The sequence below is a fragment of the Saccopteryx leptura genome, chromosome 8 (genome assembly GCF_036850995.1).
Source record: "Saccopteryx leptura isolate mSacLep1 chromosome 8, mSacLep1_pri_phased_curated, whole genome shotgun sequence".
NCBI classification, from domain to species: Eukaryota; Metazoa; Chordata; class Mammalia; order Chiroptera; family Emballonuridae; genus Saccopteryx; species Saccopteryx leptura.
The window spans coordinates 24240528-24258240 of record NC_089510.1 but is presented as its reverse complement, the minus strand read 5'-3'; the positions used below and the strand labels follow the sequence as shown (position 1 = coordinate 24258240).

Sequence of the window (17713 nt, the reverse complement as noted above, 5' to 3'; positions counted from 1 at the left end):
AATATTAAGTGAAAATCTAAATAATAAGGACAAGGGATGGTGTATTTCAAGCATAAGACACAAGCAGTAGAAAGACCCTGAGCAGGGTATAATTTACTCCACTTAAAGAAAAATGAACAAAACAGCTATATTGTAGTGGCGAAGAGCAGTGAGGGAGGAAATGAAGTTAGAAAAGGTCAGCAGGGGTAGAGTTAAGACTGTCAGTCATGTAAGTCTGAAATTTACAGCAAGTATGATCAATGTAAGTCCCCAGACTGTTTTTGGCTGGGGAATAATGGTATATAATTTATATTTGAGAAAAATCATTCTGTCTACTGTAGGCAGAGTAGGGGCAAATGAGTGGGAGACAAGCATATAGGTCGAGAAAACAATGAGAAGGTGGTTACAAAAAAGAGAAAATTAAACAAACTCGCCATAGTTGGTTTTTTAAAACTAAGTGAGAGGCAGGGTGGCGGAGAAACAGACTCCCCATAAGTGCCCCAACTGGGATGCACCCAGCACGCCCCCTACCAGTGATGCTCTGCCCATTTGGGGCCATTGCTCTGTTACTCAGCAACCTAGCTATTTTAGCACCTGAGGCGAGGCCATGGAGCCATCCTCAGCACCTGGGCTAACTTGCTCTAACCAATCGAGCCATGGCTTCAGGAGAGGAAGAGAGAGAGAGGAAAAGAGAGAGAAAGAGAGAGAAGAGGGAAGGGTGGAGAAGCAGATGGTCGCTTCTTCTGTGTGCCCTGACCAGGAATCAAACCTGAGACATCCACACACAGGGCCAATGCTCTACCACTGAGCCAACTGACCAGGGCCAACTTGCCATAGTTTTAAGAGGTAGAAACTACAGGATACTGATTGGATGATATTGCCATATACAGAGATGGGAAAAGACAGTACTGACCATGAGAATCTGTGATACAAAGTGTCCAAGTGGAGGTTTCTAAGGTATTAGTTATATCAGTAGAAGCTCTTGGGAGATGTCAGAGTAGAAAGTACAGATTTTGGTCATTTGAGTAAATAAATGGTATTTAAAGTTAGGTGACTTTAGGATAAAGTCTCTTAAAAAGTATATAAATATAAAAAACTGGAAGGCTGTGGCTGGTTTGTTCAGTGGACAGAGCATCAGCCACGCTTGCAGACGTCTTTGGTTCGATCCCCGGTCAGGGCACACATGAGAAGCTACCATGTACTTCTCTTCCCCGCCTCCCCCTTCTCTCTCTCTTCCCTTTCATAGTCAGTGGCTTAACTGGTTAGATCTTTGACCCCAGGCACTGAGGAGGGCAGCTGAGTCATTCCAAGCCTTGGCCTCAGGTGCTAAGGATAGCTTGGTTGATTCAAGCATTGGGTCCCAGATAGGGATTGTTGGGTCAGGGCACATGTGGGAGTCTGCCTATCTCCCCTTCTCTCACTTAAAAAAATAAATAAAATAAAATAAAATAAGAGCCTGGTGTATTCCAAAATTTAGATTTAAAGCAGAAATGGAGTTAATACAGGAGACTGAGAAGAAACCATCAATGAAGTCAGAGTCAAACAAAGAAATGTGCTGCAAAACTCAAAGGAAGGGTGTTTAAGAACAAGCTGAGATTGTCAGTGTTAGGTAAAATAAGAACGGCAAAGTGACAACGGACTTGGGAACATGGAGATAATGTGTTGATTCCAACAAGAGCAGTTTCAAGGAACGGTAGGGACACAGGCACAAGTGGGGTAGACTGAGGAAAGAATGTGATGTGAAAAATTACAAATGCCACTGCAGACGATTCTTTCCAGAAGTGTGAGTAGAGAACGATGAGAAGGAGTCCAGGGCTGGAGAAGGATGTGGCGTGCAAGTACCCTGTAGTACTTAAAGTTCAGAAACACGAGAGCACATGAATGGGAATACTCTGAAGAGAGACATCCTTGATATAAGACAGGGAAGAGATAACACGCAAAAGTAAGAAGGAGTGGGGTCTGAAGCACAAATGGAGAAGGCCTTGGACAGGCACAGAAACTACTCTTCCATATCACAGGGAGAAAAGCAAGGTCTGGGAATATAAACAGATAGTTGAACAGATCTATCTGGTGGTGGGAAAATGAGAATTCTTATGTGACATTTCTATATATTTCCGCAAGGAAGTATGAGGCAAAATCATTAATTGAAAGTGCAGTAGATTAAGGGACAGAAATATACATACATATACCTCCTAACACTCTAAAATAATTTTTAATTTATAAAGAAATTGAAGAGCCTTCCACTGTGTCAATTATCAAGCGTTACTGAAGGAAAGGGTGTTTTTCATATGCCGGCTTCAAAGACTTAAGAAACATTATAAAAAAGATCAATTTAAAACTAATAATAAACTCTCCAACTAATCAGGTGGTGACATATTCCTTTTGCCCCTTCTAAAGTCGTACTATACCCTTTTATCTACAGCCTTAATGATACTTGTTTACAATGGTCCTAAGTTGTTTATCATGAAAACTGAGAATACTAAGTACTATGTGATATTAATTAGCAGAATTATATTCAGATAGATTTGTAAAATAATTTTCTACTAGCATTTATATCTATACAGAGCACTTTTAAAGCAAGACCAGCACAGAGATTTTCATAGCAATGTATAATATACTATTGTGTTATATTTTAAAACTATGGCATCATCCTAACCCAAGCAACAAAAATAACATTATATTTAACCAATTGGTTGCTGAACGCTTTGTATATTTTATTCACATGCTTAATAGGTACTAACAGTAATTTTTCTTAAAATTATTACCTTAATGGGAAAAACTTCTTAACCCTTTGAGTAATACGAACGTTCATGTACATCCTCGTGCCTCCTGACCATCCAGAGTACAATCGATTTATTTTAAAAATGTGTAAGGCAACATTAAAAAAAGGCAAATGTATGTTCTTCTTGTTTCCATAAATTGGTTATCAAACAAACATGATTTTAAGTTAATAAAACTGGAACTGGAACTAATTTCATTTTTTGAAAAAAAAAAACTTACTCCTGGGGGTCAGCGAGCATGAAAAGACTACTCCAAGGGTTAAGCACCCTTGTGTAATGGAGACACAATACTAGTAACCCACTGGTTCTGATGAGTGCTCAGTCTCATATTCTTACCCACTAAATTACATTATTTTCTATAATCAAAAGCTTCACGTAGCCTAAGTTCATATGACGAGACACTTCAAAACTGGATCTCCTCATTCCCCCCTTCTGGACCCAACCTACCATCAGTGATTACTCATACCCACTACCACGTTTATAGGACACTAGTAAAACACTGCACTGGATGCTTTCAACACAGTATTGGAATTCACAGGACGACACAGGCATTAAAAACCTTGCTTTCAAGTGGAGACACTGAAGCTCAGGAAAATTAAATAAGCTATCCAAGGACTGACTCCAAAGCCCATCCTTTCCACCAAAAGGTCTCCATTTTTGCTGTGCATCAGAATGATCTGGAAAAACCTATGAAAAAAAACCAGAAGCATTCCTGGCCCTACTCTCTAAAATGTAGGAGGCCTGGGCTGATGCTGATGTCTAAAAAAGGTGAGAATTGATTAGATAAATCAAATAATTTCTCTAATTGGTTATATGTATAAAAACTAAACAGTGTGAGCTTTACCAATAAGTGATACAATAAAGTTTTACTTTTTGTAATTATAGTTCCAAACTGCCTCATTTTAAAATACGCATTGACTATTAAGGACTACTGAGAAACTCTGCTTACAATTTCTCATTTAACCACATGGTTGTCTGGGGTTTTTTTTAATTGTTACTAATGAAACACAAGAATGAAGGCAAATGAACAAGAAGGCAAGGGAAGACATTCAGTTACTCTAAAAACTGGAGTAACCTGAAGTTGTGCCCTTCCATTTCAACCTGCTCTTTGCTGTCTTGCAGTTATAGCACCACCTGGTGTTTATTATGCAGAAGTGCTATGAGGGCAAGTAACACAACAGTCCCTTGTCAAGTTTTTAAAAAAAAGGTGTAGGCAGCTGGACAAAATGATTTAAGCACCTGATTAATGACAGAATAACATATTTAACTTGGAAACGTAGAGGTAAAAATTGAGACATCAATGTGGCATTAAAAGAATAAACCATTTAAATAACTTTCAAACAAGAATACTCTTCAAGAAAAAAGGACAAAGGCAAAACACAAATTAGTTATTAAAGGAAGGAAATTTGAAAAACATTCTAGAATCTTGTTAATAAAGCACTTCAAAATGCAAAATTTGATTAAAAGTACATTATCAACTAAAACAAAGAGTTTATATTGGAATTCTTAGGAGTTCTAATTATGTATAAGGCTTCTTCATAATATAGCCTCAACCCTTAATCCCTAAGGATAGCATTATAACAAAGGCCTCAGTATATTAACAACTCCCAGCTGATTAACATACATTTTATTTTACTGGGGAATGACTATTTCAGCTCACTCAGTATTTTGTAACCTAGGTAAATTTCTTTGTTGGTTAATGCCACTGCTTCTATACATTAACAATGACACCAACATTACTTACACCAATATAGGCTTTCCCGATATCCTAGGATGTCTTAGCACTTCTGACATTGTCTCTTTTGTCTCCTCCATTCTCTCTTCATCACTGGAATCCACAACAAATATTACCCCATAGGACTCAGCATAGTAATTCTTCCAGATTCCCCGGATTCTTTTACCACCTCCCAAGTCAAAGATAGTAACTTCAAACTTTCCTTGTCTGAGGTCAATTTTGGAAAATCCAACAGTAGGAGCTACGTCTTCAGGATACTCTGTTTCAAATGATATAAATAAAAATCTTTAGACTTGAAGTTAATAACAATTTAACACTACAACTTAAATGACATATAAAGTATCATATACTTGAGTATGATCATATAAAGTATCATACTTGAGTATGATGGAATGGAAATGTTTATTATTTCCTTACACAATAAGCATCATCTAAGCATACTGGTTTGGGAGAAGGGTGAATATTATAAAATATCCAATTTAAATTTATACTCCACGCAAACAAGAATTTCTGTTTTTGTTTGTTTTTATTAATATAAACCCAGTTTCTAAAATAATGCCTACTGTGTAACAGGTACTTAGTAACTGTAGAATGAACAAATAAATGAACTTTTGCCTTAAGGCTAGTTACTCTCCAAGTTATAAACAATAAAAATTTCAACGCTTCAATACCACAGACATCCCCAGGGACCATAACGACTGCTGTGGAGTTATAAAGAACGTCTGAACATTCAGCGTGATTTAAAAGAACCAAAGAATGACAAAAGCTATGAAGAGTAGGACCATTCGTTTTTTTTGGTTTGTTTGTTTTGTTTGTTTGTTTGTTTTGTATTTTTCCGAAGCTGGAAACGGGGAGAGACAGTCAGACAGACTCCCGCATGCGCCCGACCGGGATCCACCTGGCACGCCCACCAGGGGCGAAGCTCTGCCGTGACCAGAGCCACTCCAGCGCCTGGGGCAGAGGCCAAGGAGCCATCCTCAGTGCCCGGGCCATCCCTGCTCCAATGCAGCCTTGGCTGCGGGAGGGGAAGAGAGAGACAGAGAGGAAGGAGGGGGGGTGGAGAAGCAAATGGGCGCTTCTCCCACGTGCCCTGGCCGGGAATCGAACCCAGGTCCCCGCACACCAGGCCGACGCTCCACCGCTGAGCCAACCGGCCAGGGCCGGACCATTCTTTTTTAATTAACTGAATTCAAGCTATAATTGGAATAAAGAAACCTGTGGGGGCAGCTTACAAATATAGAGATTTCATTCTTTTTCTAGAAACATGGTTTGGATGTTCTTGTAAATGTATAATTGAATCTTTTCTTAACTTCTGTAGATGACAACACAACGAAGGTGCAGGGTGTATAAGATGAGAACTGCAGGAATGGTGATGGCAATAAGAGATTTAAAAGATTACTGAAGTTCAAGAAAGACTTAAACTAGGAGCTGGGACTTAGGCCTTAAAGCTAGATAGGATTTAGACAGAAAAGTGGCCTAAGGAACAGAATGGCAAAGGCAAGAGGTATGGACAAGTTGAACACTGTGGTTGGAGCAAACCCTAAGTCTGTGAATGCTGACTGAAGACTCCTGGAGATCGAGAACTACGAGCCATGGAAGGTATTTCCGACTAACAATATAATGAAGGTGACTAAAAGTGTGCTTTATTAATATTCGTCCTTGCAAAAGTCTCTAGAACTGACTGGAAATGCAACTTACAGCCACTTTTCAGAGAGGTATGAAAATAAAGAGAAACAGAGAGAGATTATGAACGAGTAATGGAATCTGGTGTCTCAGTGGTTATAGAGAAGAACTTACCTGTCTCTTCCATTCTCTCTACACCACTGAATCCACAACAAATATTACTCCACTGGATTTTGTTTCTACTTGCACAGCCACAAACATTTTAAATTTAGATCAATCAAAATTAAACAAAATTAAAAACCCAGGTCCTCAGCTGTATTAGCTATATGTCAAGTACTCAGAAGCCATATGCGGCTAGTTGCCCACCCTACTGGACAGAGCCAATATAGTGTTCCCATCACTGCAGAAAGCTCTAGAGAGTACGTTTGGGTTTAGAGGGCTTATCCCACATTCCACATGTGCTATTACAAAGATATATTGGAAAGGCTTTGGCTGCTAGGCTTCGGTGTGACGCAGAAATACACTGCAAAGCACCACCCCCTTGCACCAAGCCCATTAGGGAACTTAACACAGTTAACAAAGACATTATATGTCACATTTTGGTAAGACTTCCTTAACTAGAAGAAAAGGGCAAGTTTAGAAGCAAGACAAGCAGCCTGACATTTCAAAAACAGGATTACACTAGACATTTTAAAATGTGATTATGTATCGTCCAGATCAGAACTGATATCCATAGTTAAAACAGGCAGCTGTCTTTGAGTGTGATCTCAGAGATCCTCAGGAGTTTTTGTTTGTTTGTTTGTTTGTTTTTACAGAGACAGAGAGAGTCAGAGAGAGGGATAGACAGGGACAGACAGGAACGGAGAGAGATGAGAAGCATCAATCATTAGTTTTTCGTTGCGACACCTTAGTTGTTCATTGATTGCTTTCTCATATGTGCCTTGACTGCGAGATCCTCAGGATATTATCAGTGAAAATAAATAACTACGATGCAGAAGGGATAAGGGAACTAAAATATACAGAACACTGACTCCATACCAGGACTTTGTCAGGCATTAGGATGAACAAATAAATAATACGGGGTTGCTGTCTTCAAAGACTATAAAGTGCAGTAGAGACTGACAGAAGATTACTGACCAATACGTTGTGTGGGAAAAGGTTTGAAGCGGCCAGTGTGAAGTTGGTACGGACTGTCTGTCTCTACCCCACAAAACTCTTATGTGAAAGCCCGGACCCCCACTGTAATGGGTATCATAAGGTGAGACCTTTGGGTGGCACTTCGGTTCAGGTTAAGTCATGAGGGTAAAAACCCTATGATGAGATCAGTGTCCTTAAAAGAAGAGACCCTGAGAGCTTGTTTCCTCTCTTCTTCCTCTACCCGAGGACACAGTGAGAAGACAGCTGTGAATAAATCAGGAGGAGGGAATCCCCAAGACCCTGACCGACCCCAGGACTGCAGACCTTCAGTGATTAGAGCCGTGAGCAGTCACTGCTGTTTCAGCCACCCAGCCTCCGGCATTCTGGAACAGCAGCCCAAACCAAGAGAAGACGGGCCCAGAGAAGGGAAGGGGCACCGTGGTCCAGAACGGCTTCGGAGAGGAGATGCAATGGGAGCGCAGGCTTAAACGCTACCTTGCTACAACAAAGGGAGAACATTCTAGGCAGGGAAGCAGTGTAAGCAAAGATAAAACAATGGCAATATTCCCAGGAAACCAATTCAGATGATGTAATTTATTCATGGTTACATAGTATGCAGGGCCAGAACTGAAATCCAGGTCTTCAGGACTTTGAAAGCCTGTTTCTTTTGATACATGGAACACCCTACCCAACTTCTCTATTTCTTCCTCTGGTTCCTACTCATGATTCAAGACTAAATATTCAGAAAAATCTTCCCCTAAATCATTCTCTGATGATTCCTGCCCACTTCCAATATCACTTACAGCCTATTGCTTTATCATAAATTCTGTTTTCCTACTGGTCTTCACAATAGCCTACAGGGGTCCCCAAACTTTTTACACAGGGGGCCAGTTCACTGTCCCTCAGATCGTTGGAGGGCCGCCACATACAGTGCTCCTCTCACTGACCACCAATGAAAGAGGTGCCCCTTCCGGAAGTGCAGCAGGGGCTATATAAATGACCTCAGGGGGCCGCATGCGGCCCGTGGGCCGTAGTTTGGGGACACCTGGACACCTTCCCAATAGCTGAGACCTGTCTTTGTATTCTTAGCACTCAGCACAAAACAGAGTGGCTCAATTCCACAACACCAGATTGCTAAAATAGCCGAAGCTTCTGTCCTTATGTCCATCTTTCATTTTTCCTTCCATATATTTATCCATCTGTTCATGCTTATAATCATTTATTGAGGTACTATTCTGTATAGATCAGGCATCATTTAAGAACCAGGACTACAAAGCCATACGGTTCCCAAACTTGAGGATTTCAGTAAAGTACATGTGTTAAGACTATTTCTAGAAAGCCCAAGATAAAATGAAAATATTTAAATATAATCAATAACTATTTATTGAAAATCTGTTATATACTAAGCACTGTATGAGGTCCTAGACATGTAGAGATTAGTAAGATCTTCTGATCTTAAAGAGCTATTATCTAAGATGGAAAAAGATTAAACATATATAAACAAATAACTACACTATAATGAAGATATGTAAATATCCAACAATGCTAGGGACCAATTTACACAAAGATTTTTCCCGCCCTAAATACCAATAGTTCTTTAGGAACTTTTAGGAAGCAGCACTGAATAGTCAGAGAATCCTAGGTTATTTTAGCTGAGCACATGGCTGTTCAGGATAAAGACTACAATCCCTAGTCTCTATGGCAGTTAGGTGTGGCTGTGAGAACAGGTTCTAGGTAGTGTGCTAGTAGTCCACTGTTAAATGTTCAATTGATTTGGGGGCAAAAAGGGGCTCTGATCTATAGTGTTTGCCAATTTCTATGGTATAAATACTCCCACTATGGCTGACTTCAAATTACGCACACGAAGTACCTGAACACAGAGTTGGAAAAGAGATGTAAATAGTATTTGGCTCTCGCTAACGGCTGGTGGTGGCCTCTGGTCATATATCATATTTACAGGAAAGAAGGATGGTCTCCCCTTGCCCTTTATCTCTATCTTCCAGCTAAAATGTACTCTAGTCATGAGCCTCCTTGGACCAAGCAGGCAGGGAGAACACTTGGAATGGCAAAACAAACAGGAGAAGGAACTTGAGTCCCTGACACCACGGAGCTGCTATGCCAGCCCAAGACTACTTTTACCTGCACTGTTAGGAGAGAAAAATAAACTTCTATTTTGTAAGCTGCTGTTACTTAGGCCTCTGTTAGAAAAACCGAACCTGTATCCAATTAATACAATCACTTTGACAGCTGTGCAGAAGAGAAGTTGACTGAAGTTAAGCTCAAAATCGGGAAAGTACTCTTAGGTTAGGGTACTATGTATCAAAAACAAAACAAAACAAACAGAGAAGAACCAAAATAAGCTGAAGAGAGGTCATGAGTAAAATGTTTTAAGAATATTGGCTACTACACATCAGGCATGGCCTTAACTGGGACTCCACAATGAATAAAATTGACCTTGGGAACAGACAGTCTGGAGAGGTGGAGAGGGACATAAACAAGGGGCAGTTAAGCAGTGATACAAGCAGGCAGAGGGTACGAGTGGCCAAAATAGGAGAAGTAGTCAATTCTCCTGATGGCAACGGGTGAGGGCAGCAGAAGACCAAGCAGGATTTCATTAAGGAGACTATATCACAAAAATACGGCATCAGAGAGCAGTAGATATTCTATCTTTAATGATAAGCAAATATTCTCTCTAGTAAGACCAGTAGAAACAGCATAAATAAACTGCATAAATAAAAATACAAAAGCATAAAAAAAACTCAATTTGGGGAAGTTCAAGTACTTCTATATAACTGAAATCTTTAAAAAAGAAAAATGACATGGACAAGAGTGTGGTGGTTACGGATGGGGGGGCAGGAGAGGAGAAGGAGGGGTGGGGGGAGGGGAGGGGCACAAAGAAAACCAGATAGAAGGTGACGGAAGACAATATGACTTTGGGTGAGGGGTATGCAGCATAATCAAATGTCAAAATAACCTGGAGATGTTTTCTCTGAACCTATGTACCCTGACTGATTGATGTTACCCCATTAAAATTAATAAAATAAATAAATAAAAATTAAAAAAGAAAAATGATAAGAAATCAGTCACGGAAGTAGGCTGAATAATAAATATGACATGAAGAACAAAAATAGAGTCAGAAATTAGCTCAAATTTTTGACTCATTTGTTCATTTGACACCTTGAGCATTTTCTTAACTCAGATAATGGAACTGATGGATACAGGGAGGTAGAAAACAGCATGACAAGAGCATACTCTACGTACACATTACAAATCTGATTAGCAGATTCTTAGAGTAGCTCCCTTGAATGTAAGGCTTTGAAGAATGAAAGAAGGAAAGATATTTAGATAAAGGAGTCATGGTTCGTAAGCGAAATCTGGCTCGCCTCTTGTTTTTATATAACCCTAAGGCTAAGACTATATTCTACATTTCAAATATTTGCACAATAAAATAAAGAGTATTTCACAACATACCAAAGAAAATTTCACTGGAACATGACCAACGCTCATTTGTTTGTACACTGCCTGTGGCTGCTTTTGTACTGCCACGTCAGGTGCCTAGTCGGGAAAGAGCACATGCGGTCCTCAGAGTCTACAGTATTTCCTACATGGCCCCTTGCAGCTTGCCAACCCTGCTTTAGATGATACAGTGAGCAGCGAGTGCTCTGCGAGGATGTAAATTAGGAGGCAGCACGAGGGAACCAAAAGGACGTCAGAAGAATTCCCAGGCAAGAGCGTGTCATTTACATAAATGTTACGCAGTGAAATGTCTCCAACAGCAAGTTTTGCAAATTGTTTATTTTTTTCATAAACTTCCATAAATAAAAGCCCCCCTGACTCTCTGAATGCTCTGTATCTTCATTTCCAGAAACATATATGTTAGGTTTTCTCCCAATTCATACCCTTGAGATGCCTGGCTGGTGCTACAGCTCCTGGGTACACAAAACACTCCCTAGCACGGCTGTTCCTATACTGTAGCTCAGAGCATAACATCAAGACTAAATAAATACAGCCAATGACATAAGACCCTGTAATGACAGAGAGACCCTACTTTTAACATAACTCTAAAAATGACATATGTTGAAAAAAAAAGCAAAAGATGCAGACAGTTGCGCTGGCCAACTCACCGTATTTCCGCTTCCCTTTCGTTTAGTTGCCGTGTGACTAAATTCTGACCAAGGAAATGTAAGTGGCAGACAGGTAACCTTTAAAACAGGGGCATGCGCTTTATACTTTCCTTCTTCCTTCCTACGGGCTAGACGACAGATGCGATCCCTAACAGCTGACGAAAGACCCCAAGAGCCTCTGCACCTCTGCCTTTATTCTAATTTGAAACATGATTAACAGGTTGGTCTTATGAAGCTATTCTATTCACCACATTAGCCATAGTACAGTAAGCATACACAGTAACGGAGTGCACAGTAGCTGTGCCCAATTCATATGTAATAAAGCAAGGCAAAATAAATCACTTGGATAAGCAGTATTTTCCGCTTACCTCCTTGGATTCCCTTCGCCGTGGCCGTTTTACCAGCGTTATCAAGTCCCACCATCACGAGAGTCACCTTTCTTAAAATAATAAAAATGTGAGATCACTTTCTGAGTTAGTTCAATATTGGGAAAAAAATAAAAGCAAATACATTCATTCAAGCAACATGTAGGAGCATCTACTGTACAAGACTATCTGCTAGATATTAAGAGTAAAATGATGAATAAATATAGATTTGAAAAGCAAAATTCATAAAGAATACCTTTGAAGTGTTATCCTTTTGTTCTCTAAGCAGAAAAGGGAAATTGTACAACTGCTAACCCAAAGAGTAGAGAAGAAATAAGGGGAAGAAAAGAGAGAAAAATGGAGGGAGATGGATTCTAACACAATGTGAGTTATGTATCCTGACTAAGAACTAAATTTTCTAGTTAACTGAATCCTAAGGATAATCACAAATCTGGTTTCTTCCTTGTGAAATTGCATAAGAAAATAATTATTGTTATATTCTCTGTAGCATCTTAACAAGTATAAATCTTAAATATATTCTAGTGACATGATTAACTTAAGTGCTAACATATATGAAAGGACTACAATTATAAAATTTAAAATGTTTCTGACGATATAACTAAACTTCACAGATTCAGGGAAAAAGTACAGTCCAGTTCAATTTTACAACTGAAAAAAAATAAACCCCGCATCAGAAGACATAAGACAATGAGTAAGTTACGAAGAACCAGACCCTAAATCAGCTCTATCCTACGGAATTCTTAAACCCCAGCCAGGTTATAGAAGAACAAACTCTATTACACTGGTCCTGTCAACATGACAATTCAGTCCACGCTGGAGCTCATTTCTGATCTGGGCTACACTACTGCACGATAAAAGAGACGAGAGGATCCGTTAACACCATGGACTGGGGAATGCAGAGAGAAAGCCACGGCTCAGTTCAAACCACAGGGCTACAATCCTATGGGGTAGGGTCACGGTTTCTGCCAAGAATAGTCATTTTTCATGAGCAATCATCCCAAGAAAGGTTAAAAAACTGAACTTAGATTGCAAGAATGAATGTTCTCTCATCTCTCTAGGCCTGGCTCTTGGATCTGAAATTTTTGTTTTTTAAATCCAATTATATTTAAAAAGTCCATATAACAAGGTAAAAAGACAAAGGTAAGGGTGTGAGGCAGTCTACTAATGGGTCACAAGATGAGGAAGAACAAATTCAGTCTTGCAAAAACAAAATTGGTTATTTATTAAACAAATAGTTCCTGACCATCCTCTGACACCAGACCCCAGGGTTTTCGGTATTTGAGATACACTTGTTTATTAAAATAAACACAACAATACAAAACAAACAAACAAAATAAAGTTTTCCTTATGAAACTTATATTTTACTGGCAGGAGACAAACAATAATAAATATAAGAAATAAGAAAATTATATTACAGCCCTGACAGGATAGCTCGGTTGGCTAGAGCATCATGCTGAAGCACAGAGGTTGTCAGTGCAATCCCCGCTCAGGGCTTACAGGAACAGACCAATGTTCCTATTGTCTCTGCCTCTCTCTCCTTTCCTCTCTCTCTCTAAAATCAATAAAATAAACATTAAAAAAGAAAGAAAATTATGTTATATAGTGTGTTGTAAGGTGATTAAGTTCTATAAGAAAAAGAATAGAGAAGGAGGCCCTGGCCAGTTGGCTCAGGGGTACAGTGTCAGCCTGGCGTGTGGATGTCCCGGGTTCGATTACTGGTCAGGGCACACAGGAGAAGCGCCCATCTGCTTCTCTACCCTTCCCTCTCCCCCTTCTTTCTCTCTTCCCCTTTTGCAGCCAGTGGCTCCACTGGTCCTAGTGTCCGTCTCAGGCACTAAGGATAGCTTGGTTGATTTGAGCATCAGTCCCAGATGGGGGCTGCCAGGTTGATCCCAGAGTGTATGTGGGAGTCTGTCTTATCTCCTCTACTCTTACTTGGAAAAGAAGGAAAAAAAAAAAGAATAGAGAAGGATAAAGGGGAGCAAAAGTAGGCATAGGACGTGGGTTGCAATTTTATGTAGGGTGATCAGGGTAGGCCTGATTGAGAAGGTAAAGTCTGGGCAAAGCCTTGAAGGGTGGAGTTAGTCATGCAAATATATGGGCAATAGAGAACCTCTGGGGCAAAGGCATGCAGGTGACGGCATCCTGGAATGTTCTAGTATCAGCAAGGAAGCCAGTGTGGTGAAACCCAGCGAGAAAAAGGCAGGGAAGGGCAGGAGATCAGAAACACATCAAAGGCAAGTTCATGCAGGCCGTTGTAGGCCACGGGGAGACTGACTTCTGTGAATTATATTAATTTACTTTCAACGTTAATTTCCTTTGTTATCTGGAAACCTTAGTTTTTGTTTTTGTTTTTTTTCTAAATGTTTTAACCAAACCTACCCATTCTGGAGAATAAATATAAATAGAAGAATGTCTATGCTAGAGTCAGTGAAAGGATCAAGTAAGTCACAGCTAGCAGCAGCCCCATCCCCACCCCCAGTCAGGTAGTGGTGGGGGCAGTGAGAATGCCCAAGAGATCAACAGCAGATTATGAATTTATGGAGCTGAGGTAGTAGTATGTTGGTACCTCTATCCATGTAAAAAGTTTACCTGCAATATCAACTTTGAAAAATACGAGCTAGGATCCAAGATGGCGACAGAGAAGGAAGATGTTCCAATTGCCAGAGTTCTCCAAAGACCAAACTGGAGTTATAACTAAATTTAAGAACAATCATCCTGAGAAACCAACTCAGGAGTAAATGAAGAGTCTCATACCAAGGATTCACAGAAAAAGCCACACTGAGACTGGTAGGAAGGGCGGAGATGAGAAAAGGACTGCCCCACTCCCCTGAGCAGTGGCTCCCATGACATCTAAGCTACGTGGAGGTTTCTCCTTAGAGGTATGGGTCCTAAGCACCAGTCAAGGCACCCCAGCCGAGCACACCAGAGCCTAGAAGAGGTGCCCACATAGCATCAGGTGGTGAAAAGAGGTGAGGTTTCTGCCTGTGAGAACGAGACAGGAATTCTCAGAGATGTAGGCACCCTCTTAAGGGCCAATGCAACGATTCTCATTCACAGCCACTTTCCCTGGGCTCTGGCTGCAGGTGGGCTAAGAGGACTAGAGAGGGGACAGGAGAGTGGGAGACTGGCAACCCCACAATGAGACATGGTGGGGAAAGAGCTACCAAGATCCCTGTGCTGAATCACTCTCCAGTACTGCAGTCACCATCTTTCTTGGGTGGAGCAGTCCCCTCCTGCATTAGCCTCTGGGAAATTGAACCAGGGACTTCCACACGCAGGGCCAATGCTCTACTGCTGAGCCAACTGGCCAGGGCCGCCATGCAAAAGCTTTTTAGTTTGATATAGATGCATTTGTTTATTCTGTACTTTATTTCACTTGCTCAAAGAGATGTATCAGCAAAAATATTGCTACAAGAGATATTTGAGTCTACTGTCTAAAGTCTCTTCTAGGATTTTTATGGTTTTGTGACTTATATTGAAATTTTTTATTCATTTTGACTTTATTTTTGTATATGGTATAAGTTGGTGGCCTAGTTTCTTTTTTCTTTTTCTCTTTTTGCATGTACCTGTCCAGTTTTCCCATCACCATTTTTTTACTGTCTTTACCCCATTTTATACTCTTGCCTCCTTTGTCAAACAATAACTGACCATAATAGCTTGGGTTTACTTCTGGCTTCTCTGCTCTGTTCCATTGATCTGTATGCCTATTTTTATGCGAGTATCACACTGCTTTATTACAATAGGCTTGTAGTATAGCTTGATATGAAGTGTGTTACCCCCCACTTTGTTTTCAAGATGGCTGAGGCTATACAGGTTATTTTATTTTTTGTTTCATATAAATTTTTGAAATATTTGTCCTAGATCTGTGAAGTATGCCATTGGTATTTTAACAGGTATTGCACTGAGTCTATTAATTGCTTTGTGTGGAATTATAATGACATTAATACTTCCTATCCATTAATATGGTATATGCTTCCTCTTGTTTGTATCCACCTCAATTTCTTTTTTCAATATCCTATAATTTTCTGAATACAAGTTTTTACCTCTTTAGATATTTATTCCTAGGCATTTTATTTTGTTGTTGTAATAGTAAATGGGGTTATTTCCTTGATTTCTCTTTCTGATAGTTCATTACTGGTGTATAAAAATGCACTGATTTCTCAATATTAATTCTGTATCCTACAATACTTAGCCAAATTTATTATGTCTAGTAGATTTTTGGTAGAGACTTTAGGGTTTTCAATGTACAGTATCATGCCATCAGCAAACTGACATTTTAACTTCTTCCTTTTCAATTTGGATGCCTTTTAATTCTTGTTTGACTGCTGTGATAGGACTTCCAGTACTATGTTTAGTAAGAGTCTTGTCTTTTTCCTTATCTTAAGGGTAATACTTTTAGTTGTTTTTGTTTGTTTGCTTATTAATTTTAAGGGGGTGTAATTGATAAATCAGGGTACATATGTTCAGAGAAAACATCTCCAGATTATTTTGACATTTGATTATGTTGCATACCCCTCACCAAAAGTCAAATTGTCGTCCATCACCTTCTATCTGGTTCTCTTTGTGCCCCTCCCCTCCCCTCACCCTTTCCCTCTTCTTCTTCTCCCTCTCCCCGCCCTGTTACCATCACATTCTTGTCCATGTCTCTGAGTCTCATTTTTATGTACCCTCTATGTATGTATTAATATAGCTCTTAGTTTTATTTATTTATTTATTTCACTCAGTATAATGTTATCAACATCCATCCATGTTATTATAAAGGATCCAATGTCATCATTTCTTATGGCTAAGTAGTATTCCATAGTGTATATGTACCAAAGCTTTTTAATCCACTTGTCCATTGACGGGCACTTGGGCTGTTTCCAGATCTTCACTATTGTGAACAATGCTGCCATAAACATGAGGGTGCATTTCCCCTTTTGAAACAGTGCTATGGTGTTCCTGGGGTATATTCCTAAAAGTGGGATAGCTGAGTCAAAAGGCAGTTCAATTTTTAATTTCTTGAGGAATCTCCATACTGTTTTTCACAGTGGCTGCACCATTCTGCATTCCCAACAGCAGTGCAAGAGGGTTCCCTTTTCTCCACATCCTCGCCAGCACTTATTCTGTGTTGTTTTGTTGATGAGTGCCATTCTGACTGGTGTGAGGTGATATCTCATTGTGGTTTTAATTTGCATTTCTCTAATGATTAGTGACATTGAGCATTTTTTCCATATGCTTATTGGCCATCTGTATATCCTCTTTGGAGAAGTGTCTATTCATTTTTTTTGCCCATTTTTTTTTATTGTATTCTTTGTCTTACTGGTGTAGAGTTTTACAAGTTCTTTATAAATTTTGGTTTTTAACCGCTTATCAGATGTATTGTCGAATATGTTCTCCTATTGTGTAGTTTGTTTTTTTTATTCTGTTCATATTGTCTTTAGCTGTGCAAAAGGTTTTTAGTTTTTAGACTATAAACAAATATAGTCCTATTTGTTTATCCTGCCTCTTATTTCACTTGCCTGTGGAGATAAATAGGTAAATATATTGCTGCGAGAGATGTCGGAGAGCTTACTGCCTATGTTATCTTCTAAGATGCTTATGGTTTCATGGATTACATTTAAGTCTTTTATTCATTTTAAGTTTATTTTTGTGAATGGTGTAAGTTGGTGGTCTAGTTTCATTTTTTTGCAAGGACATGTCCAATTTTCCCAACACCATTTATTAAAGAGGCTGTCTTTACTCCATTGTATGCTCTTACCTCCTTTGTCAAACATCAGTTGTCCATATAGCTGTGGGTTTATTTCTGGGTTCTCTGTTCTGTTCCATTGATCTATATGCCTGTTCTTATGCTAGTATCAGAATGGCTTGCTAGTATACCTTGATATTGGGAAGTGTGATACCTCTTGCTTTATTCTTCCTTTTCAAGATTGCTGAGGCTATTCGTGATCTTTTTTGGTTCCATAT

The 17713-nt window shown here is 39.6% G+C and overlaps 1 protein-coding gene across 3 annotated transcripts in view; it reads right to left on the bottom strand.

Moving 5' to 3' along the window:
- The window catches only part of ARL13B (ADP ribosylation factor like GTPase 13B), a 78457-nt gene that overhangs the window by 39113 nt on the left and 21631 nt on the right, over positions 1–17713 (bottom strand). The window contains exons 2-3 of one of the 3 annotated variants that reach the window (XM_066347577.1): positions 11747–11817; positions 4504–4753 (exon numbers count right to left, since the gene is read on the bottom strand). The exons of 1 other annotated variant lie outside the window; for it this stretch is intronic. In XM_066347577.1, the coding sequence (XP_066203674.1) occupies positions 4504–4753; positions 11747–11817 (321 nt within the window). The remainder of the gene's footprint in view (positions 1–4503; positions 4754–11746; positions 11818–17713) is intronic. One more of the 3 variants, XM_066347578.1, reaches the window with a different exon arrangement.